This window comes from Hippocampus guttulatus, chromosome 1 (assembly GCF_054856545.1).
Source record: "Hippocampus guttulatus isolate MCC_2025c chromosome 1, RoL_Hgut_1.0, whole genome shotgun sequence".
In the NCBI taxonomy this organism is placed as follows: Eukaryota; Metazoa; Chordata; class Actinopteri; order Syngnathiformes; family Syngnathidae; genus Hippocampus; species Hippocampus guttulatus.
The window spans coordinates 23,912,673-23,923,689 of record NC_141261.1 but is presented as its reverse complement, the minus strand read 5'-3'; the positions used below and the strand labels follow the sequence as shown (position 1 = coordinate 23,923,689).

The 11,017-nt window shown below is 45.0% G+C and overlaps 1 protein-coding gene across 1 annotated transcript; it reads right to left on the bottom strand.

The window, feature by feature from the left end:
* Positions 1 to 342: 342 nt before the first annotated feature.
* Positions 343 to 10,979, bottom strand: smc1a (structural maintenance of chromosomes 1A). The gene is made up of 26 exons (XM_086121312.1): positions 10,597 to 10,979; positions 10,126 to 10,314; positions 9,861 to 9,973; positions 9,469 to 9,672; positions 8,761 to 8,999; positions 8,420 to 8,678; positions 8,008 to 8,148; positions 7,851 to 7,933; positions 7,680 to 7,779; positions 7,485 to 7,592; positions 7,213 to 7,398; positions 6,352 to 6,531; positions 5,996 to 6,142; positions 5,431 to 5,568; positions 5,243 to 5,359; positions 5,053 to 5,159; positions 4,170 to 4,311; positions 3,934 to 4,079; positions 3,698 to 3,851; positions 3,505 to 3,612; positions 2,665 to 2,821; positions 2,430 to 2,584; positions 1,537 to 1,688; positions 1,389 to 1,458; positions 1,210 to 1,320; positions 343 to 1,028 (listed from the first exon to the last, which is right to left on the bottom strand). The coding sequence occupies exons 1-26, from the start codon at positions 10,703 to 10,705 to the stop codon at positions 948 to 950; spliced, it is 3,696 nt and encodes a 1,231-aa protein (XP_085977438.1). The 5' UTR covers positions 10,706 to 10,979; the 3' UTR covers positions 343 to 947.
* Positions 10,980 to 11,017: the final 38 nt, after the last annotated feature.

Genomic DNA, 11,017 nt, shown 5'->3' with positions numbered 1-11,017 from the left:
CCAGCTGCCTCTAGGCAGTAGGCGGGGGACACCCTGAAATGGTTGCCAGCCAATCGCAGGGCACACAGAGACAAACAACCATCCGCACTCGCACTCACACCTAGGGACAATTTAGAGTGTTCAATCAGCCTGCCATGCATGTTTTTGGAATGTGGGAGGAAACCGGAGTACCCGGAGAAAACCCACGCAGGCCCGGGGAGAACATGCAAACTCCACACAGGGAGGCCACAGCTGGAATTGAACCCGCTACCCCCCCTGCACTGTTAGGTCGACGCACTAACCACTGTACCACTGGGCCGCCTTCCCAATAAACGCTTGAGTTGGAAAGCAAAAGGGAGAGGATTTTAAATAATTCCATTTTTATTTGTAGAAAGTTAAACAGTCGATAAAAGACACCAGAGAGAAAATTGCCTCACTCGCATGGAGCTTTCCATTTGCCTAATGGACATTCCGAATTTGGCTTGGGAGAATAGAAACGCATTGCTCTTATTCATACTATTTTTCTTTGTGATGACTGGTGGACTCCACAATCTTGCACAAAGCCATAATCATATTTTAACACAGGCGTGCTGATTAAGCAGCACAAGCAAAAATCTAAAAGTCAAAGCTTGACATCGCACCCCTGATGATGTAAAAGTTCTGAAAATCTGCGCATGAAACAACTGTGACTCCCTTTTACTTTCTACACATTTCCAGGTGATTCTCAAGAAAATTAAGTGAAAACAAATGTTGGAGTCATTTGTGTACATACAATCTGGCTGTAACTGTCTACGGGACAACCGTCAACTACTACTACTATATATAAAAAATAAAAAAAAAACATTTCCTACCACAGCATATCCAAACATACATTATAAAACAGTGATGGTGAAATACGATGCTACAGGATACAGAACAAAAAGAAGGAATGAACATTTCGTGAGTTTATAGTGACAGAAAAGTTGGCCCTACTCGTTGGGATTCGGGTTGGCGTCAGAATACTGGGCGAGGTCAAAGGTGAGCACTTTGCTGATCACACAGTCGCCTTGCTGTGGGTGGGGAAAGAAAAAAAAAAGTCACAAGATATGCCGTGCAACTTTAGCTTTGAGCTTGATAATCAATCAATTGCTCTTAAAGAATGACGTTAAAAAATGCAGCACCTATTGTAACCTATATTTTGACATCATTACAGGATGTTAAAGAACACGTGGCTAACGAAAAGCTACACACCTCCGGAAAAACCCCGATGAGCGAGTCCGCTTTGGTGTAAAACTCCTCCTTCAGGGAGATGACGATGGCCTGGAAGTTCTCCATTGATTGGTCTTTGATGTAATTGGCCACCTTAGAGGGCAACAAAGGATTCATTTGCAACGCGGACGATAACGATGACGCAGCAATCAGTGACAGACCTTGCCAATGTTGGTGTTGTCGAGTGCGGCGTCAATCTCGTCGAGCACAAAGAAGGGGGCGGGTTTATAGCTGTGGCCAGGGAGAGAAAAGTCAGCGCCTCCATGAAATATTTGTGCTCACAAGTCAAGGCTACCTTGTTTGTCTGACCTGTGAATAGCAAAGAGCAGCGCCAGGGCCGCCACAGTCTTCTCTCCTCCAGACAGGTTATCCATGGGGCGGAAGCGCTTTCCAGGAGCCACGCAGTTATAGTTGATGCCATCCAAGTATGGCTCCTCTGGATTTTCCGGACCGAGGAAAGCCTACGAAAGCAACACGACTTACAAGTGATGGGACCCAAATCTGGGTTGCATCACAAATTTCGGAACACCGCTTCATGTTATAGGACGTCTGCGAGTTTAAGGAAGCTGAGGCGAAGGCCTTTTCCATCCTGGTTTACGTCATTAAACATGACCAATGGTTTGAAAAGTAAACATTGGGTTCCAGGATATGTTTTGATATTGTATGTGAACAAAAAGTCTTGCAGGTAAAAGAAATGACTGGAGCAAACAACCTACAATCTTATCCAATTCTGACTGATTCGTGGCATATTTGTGCATCAGACTTGAGGATAAAGAAGAATAAATATGGCTTTATTCAAAACGTAAGGAACCGTGTCTCCTCGTAAACGACATCAATCAATCCCAATTTGACAACACGAAGAACTCTAACATCACACCTCATTGACCATGTAAAAGAGTAACGATAACTAAACATTTTTGGGTTATACCAGATTTCATTCAAGCTGCTCTGCATTGCAACTGGTAAGGAAAGATATGACTATTCTGATCCCCGATAATTCGAACTTTATTTTTCAGCACATTAACTTTAATGTCCTTCCCTTACCTAGACAACATTGCTGTTTTTTGTGGTTTTGGGGGGGGGGGGGGGGGTTACTTTCAACTGTAACACTTGGAGGTGTGACCTTGGGTGCTTCAAGTGTGACATTTGCAACTTGCCAGCAGTCTGGATCGCAACAAATATCGAGTGAAAGTTTAAATTACCTGAGCGCTGCTATTGCGCGAGAGGGCCTTGTAGATCTCGTCGATGTTGGTGGCCACGGACTCAAAGCAGGTATTGAAGCGATCGAAGCGCTCCTTCTTGATCTGCTCAAAGGCCTGTTTGGCCTTCTTGGCCCTCTTGCGAGCAGCCTCAAACTCTTGAGTGCAAAAAGATGAGCCTTGTCACACGTCCATACTTGCACCTCGATAGAAATCAAGCTTTCGGCCGGCAGCTCACCATCGCTGGTCTCTTGGAACTTGTCCCTGACGCTCTCCAGCTTCTCCATGGCCTTCATGTTGGGAGCACTGATCCTCTGCAGGATGCTCTGCTGCTCATTCAGACGCTGCTGGAGCGTGTTCGTCTCTGCCTTGATCTCCTCCTCTGACAAGGTATCCTGTATGAAAAAGGAATACATACAAGTACATAACCATTAAGATTTTTTTAGTACTGAAGACAAAAAAGTACTTATATCTAAAAAGCCCACGGCAGCACACTAGTTTCCTTCCTTCACATGACACAGAGAGAGTTCAGACAAATTTCTCCCATGAGTATAGTTTTTGGTGTATGAGACAAAGAGACATGAGAACCACAGGAGCAATTTTGCCAGCCACAGCAACACACTTGAGTACGACTGATTTGGTAAAACGAACGGCAACTGTGTCAGGCTGCCAGCATCAAAGTTGATCGTCTCTGAAAAGTAATCAGATGGCTCTCGCCAGCATATATGGAGTACTTGAGCACTGCTAGCTCTGGAGTGCCTGCTAAACGCTGACGATTGGCGGCGTGCAATATAGCGTCAGCGTAAATATCAGCGTTTGGTCGGCCGGTAACACACTGCTGGGAAAAGCTTCCAAATAAAAGCACGGCTAGGCATTGATGTCCATGTACTATGTGTTAGGGTTTATTTTGAAGTTGGCCTTCTTACCGCGATGGCGGCGTGTTACTGTCATGTACAGCATTCAAACCGTAAGAATGTCATTGAAGGAAACATCCCAACGCCCCGCCTTATTTCAAAATGAGGTCAAGTAGGACTCGTGGGCGTGTGTGCGTGAGACGCGATGGTGTGACTGGTCTTGCCTTCAGATCTTCAGACAGGTTGCTATAGTCTATCTCAATGAGCGCCTCTTTAGCCAGAACGCTGCTGGACGTCCTCTGGCTGCTCGACTCGTCTGTCTGCGAGCTCCCCTAAATAGACAAACAAGAGGTGGATGCAGTTTTGCGGTTTTGACTCAGAAAAAACATGGGGACATGCTCCGACGCTCTTCCGTACCTCCCCCTGGCTGATGTCGTCCATGGTTCCTGAGCGAAGAGGCAACCTGATGTCCTGCATTTTGCAGGCCTGTAGGAGGTTGTGACGGTCGCTGCGCTTCTGCTCGAGTTTTGTCTCAATCGCCGTCACTTCCTTCTGGAGTTGCGTTAACTCCCTGGGAAGCACCAACCAGAGCCCTTGTAGCAGACGCCTTCTCCAAAGGAAGACTTTGTCATAGCACGGTGGCGGCAGCTTACTTGTTAGCGCCACCCAGTTTCTTGCGGATTTCCTCCATGTCGTGGTTCTTGTCGTTGACTTCAGATTTCTTGGTGAGGTGCTGGTTCTTCAGGTCTTGCAGCTGAGCCATTGTCTCATCAATGATCTTCATGTGCCTGTGCTCCTCCTGACAAGAAAAAAAAAAAGTACAACATCGGGAGGGCGCAAGTGAGCGAGGAAAGGGAACCGGAGAAATGAATGACCTTCAAGTCCGTACCTTCTTGAGTCGTTCAATTTCGGCCTCGTCCTTCTTGACTGTCTGCTCCCACATCATGACCTTCTCCTGGTCCTCCTTCAGCTGGTTTTTCTCATAGTCCACTTGAATTCCTAGGCGGGTCTTCTGGGTCTCAAACTCAAGACTGTGAAAATATTCCATCCAAGGTCAGTTCTTACTGCATGTCACTCATATTTCAAAGGGGGAAAAATGGCAGCACCTTGAGATATGAGTGTTCTGACTTTTTCAACATACGAGCTGAGATGAATAAGACTTTCATCTTTGACTTGTGAGCTAAAATTTGAGTGCTGTATAGGGCTGTCAACTCAAGTCAATTCACAAGCAGCAGCGGTTTGACAGTTAGTGAGCAATTCCTCTTTATCCTCTGCGAAGAACTGCAAATATTACTGCAGCTGACTGAGGAGTTGTGCCCATGTATCCCCCACGTCTGTCTAATCCTGCCCCCTGGTGGCCAAGGAGCGCACATCAGAAATAGCAGCACAGTGTCCATTAAATTCAAGCAGAACATGTGGTCAACATTTTAATTCTTTACATTCTATTTCATTAGGACGTTATTGTACGTTTCATAAAGTACAGTCTGAAAAAGTGCTATTTTTATTTTTTTGAACATGGCATTTCGTTTTGTTTGTTTGTTTGTTTATTGAACATAAAACATATATACAGTAATAACTTGACAGAAAATAAGGTAGATAAAAAAAGTAAAAAGAAAGAAATCAATCTTCATTCAACACAGTTATTATGTTCAAGGGAGTAGTATCAATGCAGTGAAAAAAGATGATGTGAGAAAAGAGTGTCTTGATGTTTCAAGCTTGGACAGGACGAAATGAGGAGAGTGCAACTTCAAGACTCCACTGGATGAACTCACCGCTTCTTAGCAATCTCATTCTGCCGCTTCACCTTCTCCTCCTCAAACTCTCTGATGTTCCTCACTCCAATCTCCTTGCAGAACTCAACAAAGACCTCATCTTCCACCTGAAAAGTATTTGAAAAATCTTATTAGTCACTTGCTGGCAAGGTTACTAAGACAAAGCGCATCATTTGCGCTTCAGGCTCACCAGGTTCATGCGGTCCCGGAGGTCGGTGATTTCCCGCTCGCGCGATTGTATGATCCTCTTGATGTCGTTGATGCGGGGGCCAAAGTTTGCCAATTCACTCTCCAACTTGGACTTCTCCTGCAGGGTATGAAATGCTTGAAAAGGAAAAGGAGGTGAGGCGAAGGGAGGACGGCTCGAACAAGCGGTACCTGCATGTTGAGGGAGAGGTGGCGGGTTTTGGTCTGCTCCAGGTCACTCTGGGAATACTTCAGTCTCATCTGCAGTCCGTGTGCCTGCGACTGCACCTGACGCAGCTCCGCCTCTTTCCTCTTGGCCTTCATTTGCTCCTACAAAGCATCGGGAATTGCTCGTTTTGCTTTATTCTTGATTTTACTGAGAGGGAGACCAGTGACCACAAGGAGAGCATGAAGACATTCTCCCAAATGAAAACTGGGAGGCCTAAATGTTCTGCCTCTGGCTGTGAAAGTTACAAATGAAATGGCTCACAACAATGTTCTATGAGCATTCAACAGGGCCACATTTAGCCAAATGTGATTCATGTCCTTTTTTACTTAGTTGTCAAATATGATGTAAGAAAAAGAAATGTTAAAGCACAATACAATGCATGTAAATGTTCGCTTGAGTTTGTGGGGGTGCAGCAAACGCACGGTATAAATGGCACCACCTCCGCTTCAATTTGAGCCAAGCCAGGAAAAACCCTGCTGGCAGGTGAATATGAAGGAAATACTTGAAGTAGAGATGATCTCAAATGACCTTGAGCTCATCGGTAAGTTTCTCCTTCTTCTCCTTGAGCTTGTCCACCGCTTTCTCATCCCAGCGTCTGGCCTTGGCCTTCAGGTCGCTGGCTCCCCCCGAGATGACTCCAGATTTCTGGAAAAGGGTTCCATCCAGGGCCACAGTCTGGATGTTTGAGGACAAAGAGAGGTTGGGAGTTAGGGAAGAAATGATAAACATAAATGAGGGTATCGTTTCTTCAAATACTGTACCCCAGAATTTATACATTTCCGGAGGAAGAGCTTTTTTTTAACTCGCTTTTGTATTGGAACCACTCATGATGCGCGGGTGTACCGAATGTTCCGTGGAGAACAGTTAACGAATGCGGACAGTACCTTGTGCCTGTACGGTCCTCCAAAAGCAATCCTCCTAGCGTCCTCCACATTATCACACACCAGAGCATTGCCGCATGCGTACTGCAGAGCTTTCTTGATGTGAGGAGGCTCATAGCGGATCACGTCAATCACCAGCTTGGCACCTCGCAGCTCTCGAAGTTTCTCATCAGTTGGCTTCACCTGTGATGAGACAAGATGGCACACGGTCAAAATAAAGGCAAGTGAAAATGTCCTTTATTAGCCAATAATAAGAAAATATATATATATATATATATATATATATATATATATATATATATATAAATAAAACGCCAATTCATTCACAGTCACGCCAACACCTCACCTGACAAAATGCATTTAATGTTTCGGCATGAGTGATGCAATAAATTTTCCATTTCTAACTAAACAAACATACTCAAATCTGTCTAACCCAACTAGTTTCATTCATTACCGTCTAAAAACCGATCCACACTTTCAAACTTGAGGCGACACAATGTCGCATAGCTCCCGGGGAGTAAGAAAGAGGCAGAGCTCTGCGACACTTCTCAGACAGTTCAAGTGTTCAAAAGACCGAATGGGTTTGTTCACAAGCTAATTCTAACACACAGAATCAAGTATTTTTTTAGTAATGACTCTAAACAGTTCGCTTGCATCTCAGGAAATCCATCCATCCATCCATTATCTGATCCGCTTATCCTGAAGTGAGGTAAAGTATGCAATGGTATGTCAGCGCTTCCGTTGTTCGGGGCGATTATTCGTCCCCGGGAGGGCACAACAATCACATCAGGGCATTACCGGGCAGAAACGCAACTAAGCACAAACTAAGGCTACTGATTTGCAATCATGGCGTGTGCCATTCACCTCCAGGTAGTCAAGGGGCAGGAAGGTCTCAGGCTCTCCTCGCTGCTCCTTGATGTACTGGATACAATCTCTGCCTGTCTTCTCGGAATCAACGATGATGGCGTCCATGTTCTTCCCCAAAACTTTGGTCACAGCAATCTGATATTTCTTCTGAGTGGGCTGGCACAAGTCAATCAGGCGGCCATACTGCAGAAAGAAGAACAATCAACGCCATGTCTCCAACATCAGTCACGTGAAATTCATTTACACATTAGACAGAATGAATTCCTCACCACTGAGCCAGGGTACAGTCGTTTGATGCTCTCCATGATTTCAGCCTTCCGTTGCTGTCGACTGTTCTCCTGCCTGTCGATCCTGGCATCGCCGAGCTGCTCCATGACCTTGGTGAAAAACACATCACAATGATGACATCTGAATACGCAATGATGCGTGACAGCGTGTGCGTGTGTGTGTGATCCTGCGCCTACCTGGTTGAGCTCCATGTTGATCTCATCAATCCTCCTCTTGGCCATTTCCACTTCCTCAGTCAGTTCCTCCTCCATGCGTTTCTGCTCATCCAAAGACTGCCTGCGCAGTAACAGCGAAAACAAATGAGGTCCCACGATTCAAAGCGCTTTTCTCAGTGCAGTGTGGCGCACCTGCTGGTGGTGATGTAATCCTCTAACTTCTCAATGCGCTTCTGGTTCTCCTCAATCTCACGAATCTTCTGTTTGATTTTGGCCTGGAAAAGTGGGGCATGGTCATTTATAGTTGCTTGAATTGAAATGTTGCACAGGTGCACAGTGCCTTTGTTACCTCGGTCTCCACTTTCTTCCTTTCCTCTAAGTCAAGGCGGTCCTGGTCAGCTTTCTGGTCTCGGTTGAACTTCTCTAACTCCTGAGCCAGGGTGGCAGCACGTTTACTGGCCTCTTCCTTCAGTCGATGGTACTGCTTGACCTACAAGTGAAACGCACATGATTATTTCGAGTCCTTTACATTAGGTCTGTCCAATTTCTAGGGATGTCCCTACCACATCTTCTATGGAAACCTGATTTTAATTATCTGTCGATGAGTCCCAATGCGATACCAACATTACCTCAGTATACACTTTGGTTGGTGTGCCGTTACATACATTTCTATGTAAAAGATGTGTCTTGGCTAAATAAAGGTGGGGAAACACTATTTTGCAATATGAATACACTACATGCAAAATTCAAACTTATGGTACCTGGTTCTCCTCCAGGGTAAGGTCCTGGCCCTGGCTCTGCGCCTCTTCCTCCATGCGCTCCTCAAAATCTTGCTTGGCAAGCTCCACCGCTTTCATCTCCTTGTCAAGCTCATCCATGTCCGCCTTGCGTTTCTTGTACATCTTCTGGGCATTCTGCAACGATTTCCGGGCCGCCTCAAGCTTCTTGATCTTGTGCGAGGTGTTCTCTTTTGCCTTGATGTACTGTGGCCTTTTCTGATTCAGCTCAGAGTCCTTCTCTCTGGGGGCAGATGTCAAGCGATCAGCAAGATGAAAGCCAAGCATAACCCCTACACTGAGACAGCAAGAACGTGGTAACTCACTTGATCTCTTTCTCAATTGTCTGCTGCTCCCTCATCAGCCTCCCAAGCTCCTTCTTCTTGTCTTTCAGCTCCTCCTCCACATGATCCATCCTCTTACGGTCCTTGTCGATCTCCTTGTTGCGCTGACCCAGCTCTTTGTTCAACTTCTCGATCTCTGTCTCGTTGTGGTAGAGCTTGAAGAGCTGCAACTGAACGCTGGCCCTCGCCACTTCATCCTTCAGTCGCTGGTAGCGCTCAGCCTGAATCAAAGTGGGAGGGCCGAGACAAAAGTGGAAGGTTAATTCAATGTAGTTTCAAGAAGAAGAAGAAGAAAAAAAAAACATATTCATGAGGTACATCTGATTTTTTTTATCCCTCATTCACCATTTAAGTTAATACAACGCTGAAAGATTATTCAATTGTTTCTAAAGAGTTTTTTTAGTTTTTGCTAACCAACAGACTGGTTACGTTTGCTGTTTTCACTTGAGTGAGAAGTGTATTACATGGTACTCAAAACCATGACTTTTATCAATGATATCCACAACTTTTTATTTCCGTATCAATTTGATTTCAGTTCAAAATGTTGGTGTGCGAACCGCTGTAAATATTGGCATTGAACCCTTCCTACTAACAGAGTGGGACTTTTAAAACCCAAAAGTCCAAATACAAGTAGGTTACAAATAAATACAGTATACAGTATATGAATGAATGGCACAAATACGGACTCACCTCTTCTTTTTCCTGCTTGGCCTCTTTGCGCTCGGCTGCAATGTTCTTCTTGCGATGGTAGTTGAACTGGGTGTCCTCCTCTGCTTTCACCATCTCTTTCTTCCTGCGGTCATACTCCTGGGCCAACTCCCCTGAGCGCGAGATCTCCTCAAACAAAGCCGTGCGCTCCTTTGGGTTCTTCATTGCAATAGACTCCACGGCTCCCTAGAGAAACAATCAGAACAAAACACAGTGTAAAAAACACAATAATTTATTTGAATGACTACTCTTTTTAAATGAACATCTTCCTTCACACAAAGCATTTTCGCAATTCTCTGACAACCCATAAATTTGATGGCATTGCGAGCCATCGGAAGGACAAAAACATATTTCTTACAGATGTTCTGGCTCACCTGGAAAACCAAGAAGTTTCGAGCCTTGATGAGAATGCCAAGTTTTTCCAGCTGCTCACTGTAATCGGGCAAACCCACCACTTTGTTGTTGATGCGGTATTCAGAGGAGGAACCTGCCACATAATTAGTCAAGAGATCAAAAATTCAGAGAGCGCAGGATGATTTTGGAAGGCTGCAGGTTTATGCTAACATGCTCAAGAAAATTCAAAAAGTAGTCTCAGACAAAAACTGAAGACCATAACAAAGTGACAAAGGAAGTTCCTACCAATGATCATCCTGGTGAAGGAGCGTTCTTCTCCATTATCCTCCTGATAGACCATACTGACAAAAGCTCTGTTGGCAGCTGGCTTCCCAACAGGTGCCCCATGGATCAGATCTTTCAGAGTCTTCACACGCAAGTTACTGGTCTTCTCCGCCAATACAAAGCTGATGGCATCCATAAGATTTGATTTTCCTGCAGACAAGTTAAGATTGTGAGACGTGTTAGCCAGTGACGACTTTATTATGCAGTCAACTGCACATTCGAAGTAATTAAAAACGAATCGTATTATTACTCAACTGTGCAAATCGTTTCTAATTGAGTGCCTATAAAGCGTGCACAAGTCACAAGCCCAGGTCATGCCAACTATTGATGCGGAATATATATTGGATACATGATCTGAGTTCGATGCATTTTCTGTGCAGTCGTTCTGCTCGGGATGCACCGATTGCCGGCATTTTGCATTGGCAAACTTACCAGATCCATTCGGACCGATGATCGCCGTGAATTTCTGAAAGGGTCCAATAATTTGCCGTCCTTTGTATGACTTGAAGTTTTCAATCTCTATGAGTTTTAAGTAACCCATTTTAGTTGTAGTTCAGTCGTCGAACGTTTTGCAGCTGACGTAAAAAAAAAAAACAGGCGAATTTTGGCTAATGCTAGCATGCGATGTCTCTGGACTCTCACAACAAACCATGCACGCAAACAAATCAACGTCCCTGCTCAGTCCGACGCCGGGCAATACGACCATCTCATCGTAGCACGCATCTAGCCGTTAATCTTTGCATTTCAATCATAATCTTGACTACTCGGTCACGATGCCGAGGTGACAACAATGCGCCATTTTACAATCCAACAGGAAGAGCTTTGAGCGCGAGAGCTGTAACCTCGCAATTTC